Source organism: Chrysemys picta, chromosome 10 (genome assembly GCF_011386835.1).
Source record: "Chrysemys picta bellii isolate R12L10 chromosome 10, ASM1138683v2, whole genome shotgun sequence".
NCBI classification, from domain to species: Eukaryota; Metazoa; Chordata; order Testudines; family Emydidae; genus Chrysemys; species Chrysemys picta.
In genome coordinates this window covers 73,152,805-73,170,865 of record NC_088800.1, presented here as the reverse complement: position 1 = coordinate 73,170,865, position 18,061 = coordinate 73,152,805, and the positions used below count along the sequence as shown (strand labels likewise).

At 48.7% G+C, this 18,061-nt stretch overlaps 1 protein-coding gene across 3 annotated transcripts in view; it reads left to right on the top strand.

The window, feature by feature from the left end:
• Positions 1–17,408: 17,408 nt before the first annotated feature.
• Positions 17,409–18,061, top strand: part of CCZ1 (CCZ1 homolog, vacuolar protein trafficking and biogenesis associated) — a 31,079-nt gene continuing 30,426 nt past the window's right edge. For 2 of the 3 annotated variants that reach the window (XM_024102416.3, XM_042853188.2), the window contains exon 1: positions 17,410–17,654. Coding sequence is in view for 2 of the 3 variants with exons in the window: in XM_042853188.2 (XP_042709122.2) it covers positions 17,553–17,654 (102 nt within the window). In the remaining variant the exon portion in view is untranslated. Of the gene's footprint in view, positions 17,655–18,061 lie in introns of all 3 variants that reach the window. The other variant, XM_005304699.4, reaches the window with a different exon arrangement.

The window sequence follows — 18,061 nt, the reverse complement described above, 5'->3', positions numbered from 1 at the left end:
GTTGCCAAAGATCGGTTGGGACGCGGGACAAACACCTAAATATCGGGACGGTCCCGATTTTATCGGGACATCTGGTCACCCTAGTTGTTGCAGAGGAAGGAAATACAGAATCTTTGAAAGCACCTAGGACAGGGAGCTATATACATCTTACAGCAGCAAAGTCACAGAAACTGTATTCAATTAATCCAATTTACAAGCACTTCTGCTTACTATTATTAGGATGTTGTTTTGGGCCACACACATATTATCTCCCCTCCAAGCAGTATGTTGCCAATCTAAAGTAATATACTGGAAAAAATCCCAATGGTTTCAAATGCATTTCACACTGAAACACAAACATTTACACAAATTAAGCTTTTCCTTGTACTGCATGAAGGTTTTTTTCTGGAGTCATCTCATTCACAATGTCCTAAACCAGCAGTACTAATACAAATTCAAATATAATGCACTTTTTCAGTGTCCCTCTTTCTCCCACCTCTCTAATCTCTTCTTCCTTTGGGAGCACAGTATCATACAAACAAAGTCATCTTATCCTTTCTAAACAGACACACAAATTCAAGGTGCTGCTTATATGGTTGGTTGAACAGCAGAATTATTATTCCGTGTCTGAATGTTTTGTACAGCTTCATTTAATTGTTTGAGCACCTGGACACTGTGTACACATGTGGAAGGAGAATCAGGTTGCCATGTTTTCCCCTTTATTGTTAATAAATTGTACTAACACATTCAATAAGAAATGAACATTTATTTAACTAGTACGACAATGTTAAGAAATGTGGGACCAGATCCTTACCTGGCCACCACAGTTTCATTGGCTTCAACTGAGCTACTCCTATTTACACCAGTTGAAGATCTGGTCCACGGAGTTTTTGACAGCATATGATGAATGCCACATGACAATCACAAGAAAAAGAAATGTGAAGAACCCTGGACTAGTTCACATGTAAGTAACGATGTGGGGAGGGATAGCTCAGTGGTTTGATCGCTGGCCTGCTAAACCCAGCATTGTGAGTTCAATCCGTAAGGGGCCATTTAGGGATCTGAAGCAAAAATTTGTCTTGGGATTGGTCCTGCTTTGGACTAGATGACCTCCTGAAGTCCATTCTAACAAAAACAAACCCATTTTACTGACAATAAAGTAAAGTGCTCTGATGTTGAATAATCATATTACCCTGGCCCAAGAAACAAATGTAAGATCAAGAACATACCCTGTTGCCATTGCAGGCCCAGCTCTGGTTCATCTCAACTGTAGGATATGCATTACAGACCCAGACCAGAAGAACCTGAGGGCACAGTATCAAATCTATTATTCCCCTCCAAACTCAAATGCAGGAGATGATCTCTCAGAACTAAATGCTTTGAGTGTGTTCACATAATATTTGAGCCCAGAGACAGGACCAACCTAGTCAATCTACAGTCATCCAGACACCAAAGTCTTCCCAGAAGAGCTGATCAAGACAGTGTCTGAATGATGACAAAGTTTACCAGGCTTGTGGTCTTTGAAGACTTCCATCCACGCAGGCAGTATGTTTAACTTGGCGTCATAAAATCTCCTATGTGAGCTCCCCAATTTAGGTTTCTGACATGCAGTTTCCAGATCCTCACACCTAGCTGACCATATTCTAGACCAGCTGTTTCCAAACTTTATTCAGTACAACCTGAAAATTTCTCCTTTTTGTGCACATTTATTTAGGCCTTAATAGGCTTATCCTAAGTATTTCCAGATTTTACAGAATAAATGCCTAAGGAACACTAAAATGTTCAGTGATAACATCCTTTTAAAACACCTCACATTTTTAGACAGTGCATCAAAAGGAAACATAATGGATCACCCGCTATTATTATTTATGTTTTGGGTGTTATTCAGATCACAAGGCACAATTACATGTTATAAATGACATCTTATTATACTTTGATATGCCACTGAACTACATTCAATGGCTTGACTCTTTAAACATGTCTAATTTAACTTCAACGTTCCTCCTAATTCATTCTCTGGATTATTGTGGCATATGTGCAAAAGTGCTGTGACGTTGCACTCTATATAGTATATGATTTTATGAAAGTATCTGATGAGTGTGAATATAATGTAACTGGAATATGCTTTATGCAAAAGGTCTCTTGTAAGGTATCATTACAAAGCTTATAATCTACTGAGTCTGGTCATCCTATCTGTATAAATGTATCACTCTTGTATCTGAAACTAGAAATATGAAATATAACTCATAATATTGTAATTATGCAAAGTGTGGGCCATTAATGGTGGTTTGGAATCTTGATGGCTCCCATTAACCAGGACAATTGTCTGTAGATGGCTCTGTTTTACTTGTAAGTCTTCCTGTATACGTGTGTGCTGGCAAGTGGGTAATGAAGTCTTACAGTGACATGTGATCATGTCACCTGAACTGGAATCCATCTTTAACCTGGTGTTTTTTCATTTAGAAGGAGGGGGGGAACCCAGAGAGGGACAAAGGATTCCCACCTCATGCAAAAGATATATAAGTGAGTGGGACAGAACAAAGGGGCGACCATCATGAGAAATCCCCTAGCTACCACCTGAGCTGGAACAGGGGCTGTACAAGGGAAAAGGATTGTGCCCAGACTAGGAAGGCATCCAGTCTGTGAAAGAAATTTAGTGAAACATCTCTGAGGGTGAGCTTTTATCTGTATTCAGTTTTATTACTGTATTAGGCTTAAACTTGCATGTTGTTGTTTTTTATTTTGCTTGTTAATTCACTTTGTTCTGTCTGATATTACCACTTAAATCCTACTTTCTGTATTTAATAAAATCACTTTTTACTTATTAACTAACCCAGAGTATGTATTAATAAGTGGAAGGGGGGGGGAACAGCTGTGCATATCTCTCTATCAGTGTTATAGAGTGTGAACAATTTATGAGTTTATCCTGTATACGCTTTATACAGGGTAAAACCGATTTATTCGGGGTTTGGACCCCATTGGGAGTTGGGCATCTGAGTGTTAAAGACAGGAACACTTCTTAAGTTGCTTTCAGGTAAGTCTGCAGCTTTGGGGCACATGGTTCAGGTGCTGGGTCTGTGCTGGAACAGACTGGTGTGTCTGGCTCAACAAGACAGGGTGCTAGAGTCCCAAGCTGGCAGGGAAAGCAGGGTCAGAAGTAGTCTTGGCACATCAGTTGGCAATCCCAAGGGGGTTTCTGTGATCCAACCCGTCACAAGTGCCCTTTGCACAAAACTGAAATAAAGAAAAATACAAAACATTTTGAGTAGCCCTTGAAGAAAATTTTAAAAAGCGCTCTTAAGGAGAAGTAGGTGCCTATGTCAAACGGCGGAGGTCTGGGGTGAGTGACTGAAGGAGAAAGAGGAGCTCAGAAAGGAGGGGTGCAAGTGAGGAAGTCTTGGCTGAAAGTGAGGCTTTACCTGGGCATCAGGCAGCTTCAGCTCCAGGAGGTCCCTTTCTCCTCAGCTGCTCCAGTCTAGCTCCATCCCAAGCTTGGCCCCTGGAGGACTGCACTGCTGGGCAAGCTGCACATGGGAGGGCTGGGCAAGCTGCTGAGAGGCGGCTCAAATGGCATCCAGCCAGCTACTCTGCAGCTGTAGCCAGACTTTTACAGTGCTGCCAACCCGAGTGATTTTTTGTGACTGACAGGATTTCAGAGGGTGCTGGTGATGACGTGAGAGGCACCAGACCCCTGGTGAAGTCCAGCCCTGGTAGAAGCTGTCAGAGTCTCTCCTCTTTGTCTTTCCCGCAGAAGAGAGCAGAGAGCTCAGCTCCCTTCTTCCCAACTCTGAGAAAGGTGGACAGGACAGCGACTCTGCTCCTCCCCCATCCACCACCTCACCTGGGAAGGAGTGGAGTAGGAGTGAAGAGCAGCATCCCCCGGCTTTAGGGTGACCAGATGTCCCGATTTTTGGGTCTTTTTCTTATATAGGCTCCTGTTACCCCCCACCCCCGTCCCGATTTTTCACATTTGCTGTCTGCTCACCCTACCCGGCTTGGTATGTGGGAGTGGGGACCCTGCTGTAGCCCCCCTGCCAAAGGCCTGAGGGGGCAAAAAACTACAGAAGGAAGAGAGATGAGGCTGATGGGGCTGAACAGAGGAGCGGGGCTGATAGAAGCTTGAATTGATGGGGGCTGAACTGATGGTGGGGGCTGAATTGAGAGACATGGGGGATGGCAGGGTGGGGATGGGTGAACTGATGCGGGGACTGAGGGACAGGATTAATTGCTGGGTAGGGAGAAGACGGTTACTCACCGTTGTAACTGTTGTTCTTCGAGATGTGTTGCTCATATCCATTCCATTAGGTGTGTGCGCGCCGCGTGCACGATCGTCGGAAGATTTTTACCCTAGCAACACCGGCGGGTCGGCTGTGGAGCCCCCTAGAGTGGCGCCTTCATGGCGCTGAATATATACCCCAGCCGACCCGGCGCCCCCTCAGTTCCTTCTTGCCGGCTACTCCGACAGTGGGGATGGGGGGCGGGTTTGGAATGGATATGAGCAACACATCTCGAAGAACAACAGTTACAACGGTGAGTAACCGTCTTTTCTTCTTCGAGTGCTTGCTCATATCCATTCCATTAGGTGACTCCCAAGCCCAACTTAGGTGGTGGGGTCGGAGTGAGACATTGCTGTGTGCAAAACCGCTGATCCGAAGGCAGCATCGTCCCTGGACTGCTGCACTAGTGCATAGTGAGCTGTAAACGTGTGGACTGATGACCAAACCGCCGCTCTACAAATGTCCTGTATCGGAACATGTGCCAGGAAAGCAGTCGAGGAGGCTTGGGCCCTCGTGGAGTGAGCGGTGAGGTGCGGTGCTGAGACACCTGCCAGGTCATAGCAAGTCCGGATGCAAGACGTAATCCAGGAGGATAGGCGTTGTGAGGAGACCGGTGAGCCTTTCATTCGGTCGGCCACTGCGACGAAGAGTTGCGTCGTCTTTCTAAAGTGCCTTGTGCGGTCAATATAGAAGGCCAGGGCCCTGCGTACGTCCAGAGAATGCAAACGTTGATCCTGGCGAGTAGCATGTGGTTTAGGGTGAAAGACCGGGAGAAATATATCCTGGTTGATATGAAATGGAGAAACCACCTTAGGGAGAAAGGCAGGATGTGGGCGGAGCTGCACTTTATCCTTATGAAAAACTGTGTAAGGGGGCTCGGATGTAAGCGCCCTGAGTTCAGAAACGCGCCTTGCTGAGGTGATGGCTACGAGGAAGGCTGTCTTCCAGGATAGGTACAGAAGTGAACAGGTGGCCAGTGGCTCGAATGGAGGACCTGTGAGCTTGGAGAGAACCAGGTTGAGGTCCCACGTCGGAACGGGCTGACGTTGTTGTGGGTACATCCGGTCTAAGCCCTTGAGGAATCTAACGACCATCGGGTTAGAGAACACCGAGGACGCGAGTTCCCCTGGGTGAAAGGCCGATATAGCGGCCAGGTGAACTCTAATTGAAGATATCGCCAACCCCTGCTGTTTTAGGGAGAGGAGATACTCCAAAATGAGAGGAATGGGTGCCCGCAACGGGGACGTGGCTCGTTGTTCGCACCAACAGGAGAACCGCTTCCACTTGGACAGGTACGTGGTGCGTGTTGAGGGCTTCCTACTGCTCAGCAGAATCTGTTGGACAGAGTGCGAGCACTGCTGCTCTGCCTGGGTGAACCATGGAGCAGCCACGCCGTGAGGTGGAGTGATTGCAGGTCGGGGTGACGCAGCCGGCCGTGGTCCTGCGTGATGAGATCCGGATACAACGGAAGCGGGATCGGTGTCCGAACCGAGAGTTCCAACAGCGTGGTGTACCAATGTTGTCTCGGCCACGCTGGAGCGATCAGAATGACCTGTGCCTGGTCTCTGCGCAATTTGAGCAGTACCTTGTGGACCAGAGGAAACGGAGGGAAGGCATAAAACAGGTGGTCTTTCCAGGGAAGGAGAAACGCATCCGAGAGGGAGCCCGGGGCTCGACCTTGCAGGGAGCAGAACACGTGGCACTTCCTGTTGTCTCGAGAAGCAAACAGGTCTATCTGGGGAAACCCCCACTTCTGGAAGACGGAATGTATGATGTCCGGGCGGATAGACCACTCGTGCGTTTGAAAGGACCTGCTGAGTCGGTCCGCTAAAGTGTTCTGGACTCCAGGGAGGAACGATGCCGTGAGGTGTATTGAGTGGGCGATGCAGAAGTCCCACAGGCGAATGGCCTCTTGGCATAGAATTGACGAACGTGCTCCTCCTTGCTTGTTGATGTAAAACATGGCCGTGGTGTTGTCGATGAGAACTAACACACAGCGGCCACGTAGGAGATTGAGAAATGCCTGGCACGCCAGGCGCACCGCCATCAGTTCCCGAACATTGATGTGCAGGGCTAGCTGGGGTGCAGTCCATAGGCCTTGGGTATGGTGCTCGTTGAGATGGGCGCCCCAACCCAGAGATGAAGCGTCTGTGACCAGGTGTAGAGAGGGTTGTGGGGCGTGAAACGGCATCCCCTCGCAAACCACATTGTGATCTAGCCACCATGTGAGGGAGGTCAGGACCGAGTTCGGGACCGTGACCACCATGTTCAGGCTGTCCCGATGTGGGTGGTATATCGATGACACCCAGGTCTGGAGTGGGCGAAGCCGAAGTCTGGCATGCCTGGTTACGTACGTGCAGGAAGCCATGTGACCCAGCAGGGTAAGGCACGACCTCACCGTGGTAGTTGGGAAGGCCTTGAGTCCTTGAATGAGGCTCATGATGGTGCGAAAGCGGTTGTCTGGCAGGATGGCTTGTGCACGTCTGGAGTCTAGAACTGCGCCGATGAATTCTATTCTCTGGGTAGGTTCTAGAGTGGATTTGTCCTTGTTGAGTAGGATGCCCAACTCGTTGAATGTGTGCACTATTATGTGGACATGAGCTCGAACTTGCTCTTTGGTGCGACCGCGTACTAGCCAGTCGTCTAGGTACGGGAACACCTGTATCCCTTGCCGACGAAGGTATGCTGCCACGACAGCCATACATTTCGTGAACACCCTTGGGGCCGAGGATAGGCCGAAGGGAAGGACTGCAAATTGGTAGTGCACCTTGCTTACCACGAATCGCAGGAAGCGTCTGTGAGGCGGGTAAATTGCGATGTGAAAGTATGCGTCTTTCATGTCGAGGGCGGCGAACCAGTCTCCAGGATCGAGGGAAGGGATAATGGCCCCCAGAGAGACCATGCGGAACTTCAACTTTACTACGAATTTGTTGAGTCCGCGCAAGTCCAAGATGGGTCGCAGACCTCCTTTGGACTTGGGAATGAGGAAGTAACGGGAATAGAATCCCCTGCCCCTTAACTCCACTGGAACCTCCTCTATGGCCCCCATAGCAAGGAGCGTGGAAACTTCCTGTATAAGAAGTTGCTCGTGAGAAGGGTCCCTGAAGAGGGACGGGGAAGGGGGGGAGGAGGGGGGGATTGAAGAAAACTGGATAGCATATCCCCTGTCCACCGTGCGAAGGACCCAACGGTCCGAGGTTATAAGGGACCAGGCACGGTGGAAATGGGAAAGGCGATCCCGAAAGGAGGGGGCTGGATCCTGGGGGATGACTGGGGCGCCGTCCTCGACCGCACCTTCAAAAGTTCTGCCTGGGGCCTGAAGGTGGTCTAGGTGGCCCCTGGTTCTGGCCGGGTTGAGGGCCGGTCCACCTTCTTCTACCACCTCGCCCTCGCCTCCGGGCCGAGTCCTGTCTCTGACGAGGCGGGGGGGGGGGGGTAGAAGCGCTGAGGCTGCGGCCTAAATGGCCTGCGCTGAGGGCCCACGACATGCATCCCCAGGGAGCGCATGATTGTTCTCGAGTCCTTGAGGCTCTGCAGGCGAGAGTCCGTCTTATCTGAGAACAATCCATGACCCTCAAAGGGCAGATCTTGTAGGGTTTGCTGCAGCTCCGGAGGCAAACCCGAAACCTGAAGCCAGGAGATCCTGCGCATAGCGATACCCGAAGCCAGGGTCCTCGCAGCTGAGTCTGCAATGTCCAAGGAGGCCTGCAAGGAGGTCCGAGCCACCTTCTTGCCCTCCTCTACCATGGCTCCAAACTCTTCCCTGGACTCTTGGGGAATCAACTCCTTAAACTTCCCCATAGAGTTCCAGGAGTTGAAATTGTAGCGGCTCAGTAGCGCCTGTTGGTTCGCCGCTCTAAGTTGTAGCCCTCCGGCTGAGTAAACCTTACGGCCAAACAGATCGAGCCGCTTAGCCTCTTTTGATTTAGGCGCTGCAGCCTGCTGGCCGTGGCGCTCTCGTGCATTCACTGATTCCACCACCAGTGAACACGGTTGGGGGTGGGTATACAAGTACCCATAGTCCTTAGACGGGACAAAGTATTTCCTTTCCACCCCTCTCGCTGTGGGTGGAATAGAGGCAGGAGTTTGCCATATCGTATCCGCATTCGTTTGGATCGTGCGGATCAGGGGTAACGCCACCCTCGATGGGGCATCCGCTCCAAGGATATTCACGATCGGGTCGTGCACCTCCACTATCTCCTCCGCCTGCAGGTCCATATTACGGGCCATCCTACGCAGGAGATCCTGGTGAGCCCGAAGATCTATCGGAGGGGGACCCGTACATGAAGTGCCCGCCACTGCCTCATCCGGAGAGGAGGAGGAGGATGCCTCCGGTGGTACTGGATCCAAGGGGGGGTCCTGATCCCCCTGCTCTTGGGCCGGAGCATCACCTGCACTTGGGTCCATGGTGTCGGGTGGCGTGGACACGGAAGCCTCCATGCCTCCTGGCGGAGGCCGAGAGATGGTGGATTCTGGGGCCCTTCTGACCGAGTGACCCGAGCGAGAGGTCGATGGTATTGGAGCCCCTTGCTCCTGGTGGTACGCCCAGGGGGTCCAAAACGACCAGCGAGATGGTCCATGAGAGTGGTCCTCTGCCATCTCCTGCCAATGGCCCAAGTTTTGTTCCTCGGCTTGCCCTTGAGGGGGGTATGCCGATCTCGACAGGTCCTCCGAGGAGCGAGACACCGATCTTGACGGCCATGGCGGTGCCGAGAGAGATGAAACGATCCCCGTGGGCTGCGGTGCCGCACGGTGCCGGTCTGGAGATGACCTATCTCTGCGCGGTGCCGGCGATCGGTGCCGGGACCGCGACCGGTGCCGATGACCTCGTCGGTGCCGGGAGTCGGACCTGGACCTCGACGAGGACCTGGAGTATGCCCGGTGCCGGGAGCGGCCCCTCGACGTCGAGCGTCGACCGTAGCGGTGCCGAGAACTACGTCTCGACGTTGATCGGTGCCGACGATCATATCGGTGCCGAGACGTAGAGCGGTGCCGCGAAGAAGATCTTGGCCGCGAGTACGACCGGTGCCGAGACGATATTCGGTGCCGGGACTGCGAGCGGCGTGGGGACCTGCTTCGGGCCCTGGATCGGTGCCGAGGTTCCAGCCCTTGTGATGGAGGGCGCATCAAGGCAGGTTTCCCCCTCGACTGGACCGGGCGAGTCAACGGTGCAGTCGGTGCCGGTGGTTGAGGCGGTGCCGGCTCCGTGAGAGCTATTAAGTCTCTCGCCGCCTCGAAGGTCTCTGGAGTCGACGGGAGACACTGTATCACCGCCGGCCTCGGTGGAGACGCTATTTGCACCGGACTCAACGGCCTCGGCGCCGGAGTCGACGGTGCTGGAGGCACCTGTTTCCGTTGCTCCACCGGCGGACGCGGCTCTACCCCCGGCACTGGGGGAGCCGGCGTCTTCGGCACGGATGTCCCCGTCTTATGGGCTTTTTTATGCCCCGGGGATACTGACCGGCGCCGAGGCACTTGCTGTGCTTGCGGTGCCGACGAGGTCCGGTGCCGGGGAGGCTTGTCTGACGCCACTCGCGTGGTCGTCATAGCCGGTGCCGCTGGGGCACTGCGCACCGAGGTGCTAGGCGCCGGGGCCTGGCCCGTAGAAGGAGTGTCCGGGCTAAGTGCCGCCTCCATCAGGAGTTGCCTGAGCCGAAAGTCCCGCTCCTTCTTGGTCCTTGGTTTGAAGGCCTTACAGATCTTGCACTTATCTGTTTGGTGGGACTCTCCCAGGCACTTCAGACAGGAGTCGTGCGGGTCGCTCGTGGGCATAGGCTTAGCGCAGGAGGCGCACTGCTTGAAGCCGGGAGCGTTGGGCATGAGCCCGGCCCCGCGGCCGGGGGAGAAAGGGGGAGACGACCCCCTTAATCCCCTGGACTACTTAGAACAACTTTAAAACTACTTAACTAATTTACTACAAACACTAGAACTATAACTATAACTATAACTGTGATACAACGAAATATGCTAGGGAGAGTGGAGGACAGCTATGCCGCGCTCCACAGTTCCAACGACCGTCAGGGGCGGTAAGAAGGAACTGAGGGGGCGCCGGGTCGGCTGGGGTATATATTCAGCGCCATGAAGGCGCCACTCTAGGGGGCTCCACAGCCGACCCGCCGGTGTTGCTAGGGTAAAAATCTTCCGACGATCGTGCACGCGGCGCGCACACACCTAATGGAATGGATATGAGCAAGCACTCGAAGAAGAACAGGCAGATGTGTGGGTGAGAGCTCTTGCAGCAGGGGCCAAAATCATTTTACCAAACACGCTTGGGAGAGTGGGCAACACTAATTGCCGCACAGCCTGGGAAGGGGCAGATGGAATTCAAGATAAAAAACAGACTGAAAAAACACAATATAATCTTTATTTTTAATCTTTTTTTTTTTAACCAATCAAATGACTTTGAGGTGTTTGCCTCATGATTTTTGATCTCTTGAGGCTGTCAACGCTGCTTTTAACCACTGGACCGGACCAACTGCCCCCACCCTTCAACTTCCCTGGAGCGACAGGAGGGAATTCCCCCTACATCCCCCAGCTTCCAGCCCTATAGGGAACAGACTGCAGCCTCTGCAGAGCAGAGAGCTCAGATGGCGCTCCCACTTGGCAGCAGCTTCCTGTGGGGGGACCCTCTGATGTCAGGGCTCCCTACCTTGTAGATAGACAGACAGCTGAGTGCACCCATTTGCACTGCCACAGTGCACAATACATCGCTAAACATGACTTCTATGGAAGAATTGTCAATGAGACTTATTCATTATGTCTGAAAGCAGCCATTAAAGAGTATTTTGCATCTTGGCCATTTTCTGGTGCTCTGCAACCTGTGTGAAAACTGTTCATTTGAAACAGGAAGGGTTTTGTTTTTGTCTATTTTTCAAGAGTTTTGGGTGTGCCACTTCCACCAAACTCATGTCCACACTTTGGGAAACCCTTCTCTAGACTAGATCCTTAGCTGTACATGCATTTAAGACATACAAACTACCCAGGGTTCAGGTCAGACTGCTGCCTTCTTCCGATGGGAATCAGAACTGACTGTGTCTCCAGATAAGAAGCTATTACCATGGTCCACACCAAAAGCTCACTGATGCAATCAAATTTCCAAATGTACTTGTGCCCAATGAGAGGCCCAGGAGTAGAAAAATTAGTGAAGCACTGCAAGTTCTGCAACACTCCTTGATTATTGCTATTGAGAGCAAGCCCTGAAGTGTGCCCTCCCCTTGTACCAATGGACCAGGACTGTGAAATGTCTTAGAGTGTATAATCTTGCTCAGGATTACCAAATAAAAACATACTTTTTAATTTGATCATGTGCTTCTTAGTAGTTCTAATTAGATATGGCTTGCAGGACATTAGGACATCAAATGAGGGAGGATCCAATACATTATCTCAGCACACTCCGAGACTCTCTCTAAATTCCAGTGTTCAAGGCATCAGCATTCAAAAGAACCTTTGTATAGCATTTCTTTGAAAAATCTCTATAGTACAGTGGTTGCACTAAACAGTGTCTTCCATTTTGAGAAACATTACTAGTTCCAGTGGGAGCCTGCATTTTAAGTAAAGAGAAACTGGTAGAATTTTTTGAAATGGAGGAAACTTTTAAAGTCAGATCTATCACAGTTTTACATCCTCTCCAAATCATGCTATTTATTGCTGTAACTCATAGGGAAGGATGATCTTGTGTTTAAAACAGACAAGATCTTAGACAAGGGAGAAGCCCTTTGCCTTAATATTAGTAGACAATCTGACTTCCTCCAACTGTATCTGAGAGAATCAAAATATTGATTTACAAGCAACAATTTATAAGCTTACTGGATTTTCTTCTGATCATGCAAACATGAATTTCAGTTCTCTTCAGACATACACTGGTTGACTATTTTCACTCCACAGAAGATATGTGCAGGTTTATGGGGTAAGAATTTTTGTTTTATTAAACACTGAGTCATCAAATTAGAATGATAAACATTTATTAAAGATGTTATAAGGAACAAATTGGTGTACCACAAACACATTACACTGTTTAATAACTAAATTCCACTGCCTGAGATTGGATTCTTACATTTGGGTCTTCTTCCTCAATACTCAGCATTTATATAATCATGACAAAGCTCTGGCATTAACTCACTGATAAGCTTAAAGGGAAACATATAATGTTTTTACCCTCTATGGACTGCAGACTTGTAAAGAGATTATATAATATGAGCATTATTATGAGCAATACCTAACAAAGACCTTTCCTTATGTGATATAGTCAAATTACTGTTTTTGAATCCAACAACCCCTAATTCAAGCTCAGTCAGCCACAATAGATTTCATACAAATTCAAGCTTTTTTCCCCCCATTAATATGGCAGCAATTCATTGATTTGCACAGTGAAGGATATTTTTGTAGTATAAGCCAAAAACTAAATTTAAAAAATATAAAGGGAGGGTTTTGGAGAATGAAGCAAAATTTGTTGGAAGACTAACACTGTGAAAGCCCACATATTCCTACACCTGAAGGTTTCTGTTGCTCATTATCTCCTACGTACAAAATTTATTCACAGAAATCAACAGAAGGGGTTGGAATGACAGATCAGCCCCATATTGGGCTTTACAAGGAAAACTGGAAGGTTTCTGAATGTTTCTTTTCATTATCAATATTTTTCTTTTTACTTTATTTTTACAGCTTACCATTCCCATCTTAGTAAAATTAAAATCACACTTGTGCAAAATGTTGGGGAGGCATGTTACATACATGACATTTCAGAAAAAGGAGATAGAGCCCAACTATTCCTTCTATAATGTATTACCTTCTCATTCAGAGCTAAAATGCCTTGAGCCCCAGTGTTATAAGGAGCTCTGTGGGGGTTCAGGTTTCTACCTGCTTTGAGCTCATTCCAAGATCAGGGCCTTATTTTGTAACTACTTGCTAGAGCAATATCAAACTGCTGACTCACCCACTTTTGGTTACACTTTTAGCCCTCAGACTGTCAATGAAATAACTATTTGACCTGTCAGCTGTATTTATTTACAGCTGTCATCTCCAACACCCAGAGTGATTTATAGTATTCTTTTTGTTAAGTCTGCTATTATGCAGCTGACAGAGATGCTCAAAATAGTACCAAGAAACAGTCAACAACTCTAAAAGTATGACATGATAAAAAATATTCCTATTTCCCACATCAGACTAAAGTTTTTGGTTTTTTATGTATGGTAAAACACAGATAAAGTTTTTTAGTTATTTGCCCATGGTTGCTGGGGCAATCCACTGTCACATTTAACTGCAAATGCATTTGCACAATAGTTTGATTTTATGTAATGAAGGGGTAGGAATCAGATTTCAAACTCACAGCTATCTAATGACACTCTGCAAATGCCAAGGTGTGGTGTTACTGTGCATACAATTAAGAAGATAGGATGAAACTGGAACCACAATAATAATTTCCATCTGCCTTGTTAATGTGTACACTAGGACTGTAGTTTTAACCATTTTACATTATGTTTTAGCCATTATCACAGACTCAACATATATTTTGATAAATTCCTCAGAAAAAACTTTGTCGAGTTATAGTTAAGATTGCAGAAGTGCATTTCCCATCAATACAATCACTAGACATCTAGAAAATCACTAGTTAAGGAAACATTAGTATCCATACCACTCACATGCCACCTATCTTAGAAATCACACACAACCACATTCCTATCCTATCTGCTTCTACAACATAGCTCCTTTTAGTATTATTATTAAATAGTTGTATTGCCATAGCGCTTAGGAGCCCCAGTTATGAACCTTATCCCCATTGTGCTAGATGCTGTACAAATGCAGAACAAAAACACAGTACCTATCCACAATCTACACATCACTAAACTTTTAATAATTGCACTGATGGGAAATGCACTTGATCATACTTAAATAGGAGTTACCAAACATATCAGCATTGGAATTTCCATTTTTGTTTTTAAACAAGCGATAAAGGGAGATATTTGTCCCATCTGACTTGCTGTTCCAATCTCCACCACCACCTACTATGCTCCTTTGGGATGTTTTTTTGGAAATATTTTATTCTATTTCTAGGCTGTGTCACATCTCTCAAATGAATTGGCAGCTGCAACATTCTAGAATGAAAATTTTTAATGTTAATTTTTTTTATAAGTGGAAGAATGAGGAACTGGAATGATCAGCCTGATTACTTACATTTGGTACTGGATGTTTTTCATGTTTGGCCAAACTCTCAGATCTTTATTCTGTCTTTACTCTGGCAACTCTACTCAGAGCCACTCAATCCATGAGTGTTTCTGTAGCCCTCATGCCCAACTTCCTCTCCTGCCAGTACTGAAACATGCTCAAGATGAGCTGAGAAAGAGAGAGAGAGAGCTGCATGGAGGACCTGGCACTGGAAGAAGTCAGTCTCCCCTTGCTGCTGCTTCTGTAACACCACAAACAGCAGTTTAAACATCTGCTGAGGCTCACTGGAAGTCCTGGGTCCTTTGCTAAGATTTGGGTGTACCAGAGCATTACTACTTCTCCTCTCCTAATTGCAGCCTTGACTGTAGGGAAAATATGGTCACAACTCTTTAGTGCTTCTGGTGAAATATATTATTGTGGAGCTGTCAGCAGTGACAACATAGTTAAGTTTGCATTAAGATTTGCACTTCTAATGGGTATTAACTGCCTTTCTCATGTATAAAAAGTAATGTGTATCAATACCACATTTACAACACTTACTTAGGGTCTTCTTCTTAGCGTATGCGCAACATACTTCAGGTGGCATGTGACCAGGATTCATCACTGAATTTGGTCCGCTGGTTAGATCATTAGCTTCCCCAGCCTGGGCACTAACGGGGAGCGTGAGGTGAACGCTGATCCATGCCCCCTTACTTAGGGTAAAGACCGAGGACTTGATTTAGCACTACATTACTGCAGTTTTAAGCCTGTAACTCCACACTGGACTAATGAAATAATGAAACAGCCCCTGGATTTTTAGGGAAACCATCACCTGCAGTTGGGCATGACTAATGCTATCCAGACTCACTCTGAGAAGTTAGACAATCTGGACAAAATAGTAGAATAGATTAAGACAGCACACAACACAATGATGAAAGTAACTAACTGAGAACTTGAGGGGAAACAGACACAGAAAATATGATCTTCTTCCAAATTTAATCTTGCACAACTTGCTTGCAACTTTACAGTGCAGTACTCTGTAAAAATGGCATTGTGGGGTACCATGTTTATTTTTATTGACTCCAGATCTGTCTACAAGCAACAGTGTTTTTTCTAAATGCCTGACTCATGAACACTGCTTGAGTAACTGAAGCTGGGATTTTGCCATCTCAGGCATCATCACACGTAATAAAGAAACTGGAAAAATTCCACTCTTAGTTACACCTTACACAGTTTCATAGATCTAAGGACCAGAAAGGACCATATGATTATCTAGTCTAACCTTCTGCAACTGCAGAGGCTGTAGAATATTGCCAAAAAATTTCTGCATCAAGCCTAATAATCTGTGGTTGAATGGGGGCATCTCTTAGAATAACTTCCAGTCTTGATTTAAAGACTTTAAATAATGGAGAATCCACCACATCTCTTTCTAAATGGTTTGAGTAGTTAATTATCTTCACTGTCAAAATAGTCCCTTTATTTGCAGTTGAAATTTGTCTAGCTTCAACTTCCAGCCACTAGATCTAGTTCTGCTAGATTAAACCCCCCCAGCTTCAGATATCTTCTTCTTATACTAACACACAGTGGTCAAGTCATCTCAATCGTCTCTATAAAATATATAGATTGAAATCCTTAGTCTGACATTGTAAGGCATATTCTCTAGACCTCAATCATTCCTGTGGTTCTTTGCTTAACACTCTCTAATTTCCAACATACTTTAAAAAGTATGAATATCAGAACTGTGTTCCACTTGTGATCATCAATATTGTATACAGAGGTAATATCACTTCCCTGCTCCTACCTGATATTCCCCCAGAGATAGGCCAGTGTGGAAACAACAGGGTTCCAGAAGTTTACTTGAGGACACGATTTGGCTCAGCCGTTTCAGAACTTACTGACTAATCACATTAATGTGTGAGGACAATATTGTAAGCACCTGACTGGAAGCTATCTGGGACAGGGACCATGTCTACCTGTACATCTAGTGCAGAGCTCAGTGGTCTTAATAGGGGCCTTTGGCCACTCCCAGAATACAAAAAATAAATAATTAAAAGAGGAGGAGGAGGAGGAGGAATAAACCACAAAGACCTTTTTCAAATGTTCAAGTTCATGACATCCTGGTCCTGCTAAATAATGTCAAAACTCCCATTGACTTCATTGGGACCAAGATTTCACCCTCTAGCTTTATCAAAGCTTAACCAGACTTGAGCCACCCGACCCTGCAGCTCTGGATACTTTTCAACTTCCTTAGTCACCACAAAGCACGTCATAATCCCTGCAACCGTCATAAAGAAATGCTCACCCAGAGAGTATCACCATCCCACTACAACACTATTCAGCGGCGCTGCTCAGGCCAGTCCCCCACCTGAACACCCCTTACCCGTAACCAAAGCCACAGAGAGAGAGAGAGACTCGCTCTTCCCGGCAATGCCACTTTTCAAGAGGAGCACAACTGCATGCGGCAAACGAGACCGCCCGGGGAGCGCTAGGGCGAGCGCCCCCCATCGCGGTGTACCCCACCCCAGCTCGGTACTTAGCCAGCCCCCAGCTCTGTAGTGCCCGAGCGCCCCCCAAGTGCTTCGAGACAGCAACACTCCTCTTCCTGGGCGGCCTGGGAGGGGGGCAGCTCAGCTCAGCTCGGGCTTTCCGCGTTTCCTTCCCCGGGGCTTCTTCAAAGCCAAAGGAACAGACAACAGGAGCCCCTGGGACCCTCCGGCTTCTGCTGAGCTGCCCTTGGAAACGGGGCCTGCCCCGCAGCCGCCTTCAGCTCCCCGGGGGCCTCTGGGGATCCCTCCCTCCCTCGCAGGGGCCCTACAAGATGCTCGGTTTCCGTGGGGGCGGGAGGAGGGTGTCCCGACTGAGGAACCCCGGGCCGGCTGTTGCGGAGGGGGCAGGAACGGGGAGGCCTCCGGCAAGTGCCCTCAGCGCGGTGGGGGCGGCGGAGCTCTGAGAGGGGAGGGTCGGCCCGGCTCCTCCCGCCTGTGCCGCCCGCGGGCGCAGATAGAGCGGATCCGGGTCGGCGCCGTTCCCTTCCGGGGCAGGGGGAAGGCGGAAGTGCCGCGTGAGGTTGGGGTTGGTGCCGGCTGAGGGCCCCCGGCTGCTCCCCGATGGTGTGTGGCGGCTGCCAGCCCCAGACTCTCTCGCTTCAGGCCCAGTATGGCGGCGGCGGCGGGGGGAGCCGGGCAGGAGAAGCAGCTCGCTCCAGCCCTGCTTAGCTTCTTCATCTACAACCCCAAGCTGGGGCCCAGAGAGGGAGAGGTACGTGGGGCAGCCTGGGCTCGGTGTGTGTCTGGGTGGCGGGGGAGGGGGTGCTGTGTCTGTCTCGTGGGGGAGGGGTCTGTCGCTGCAAGGGAGCGTGTGTGTGTGGGGGGGTCTGTTCCTCTTCACCTGAGGCCGGGGGGCCACAGAGGTTTTGTCTGAGGGGAGAGGAGTGGGCCACATGTGTGTGTCTGTCTGAGGGGCGGAGGAGTTCCCGGGGAGGTCCCTCACCCATTGTTCCCTCATCTTTCTAACATCCACGTGGTGATTCCGGGCCCCACTTTGCGCAGTTCTGGGACCCCCGTGAAACACCAGTGATGTTGCCTTGGGATGCTGCTGCACCACCGGGACATTCTGACTCTCACGTTTGCACTGTCTGACAGGCTAACGCAAAGCAGCTGTCCGGC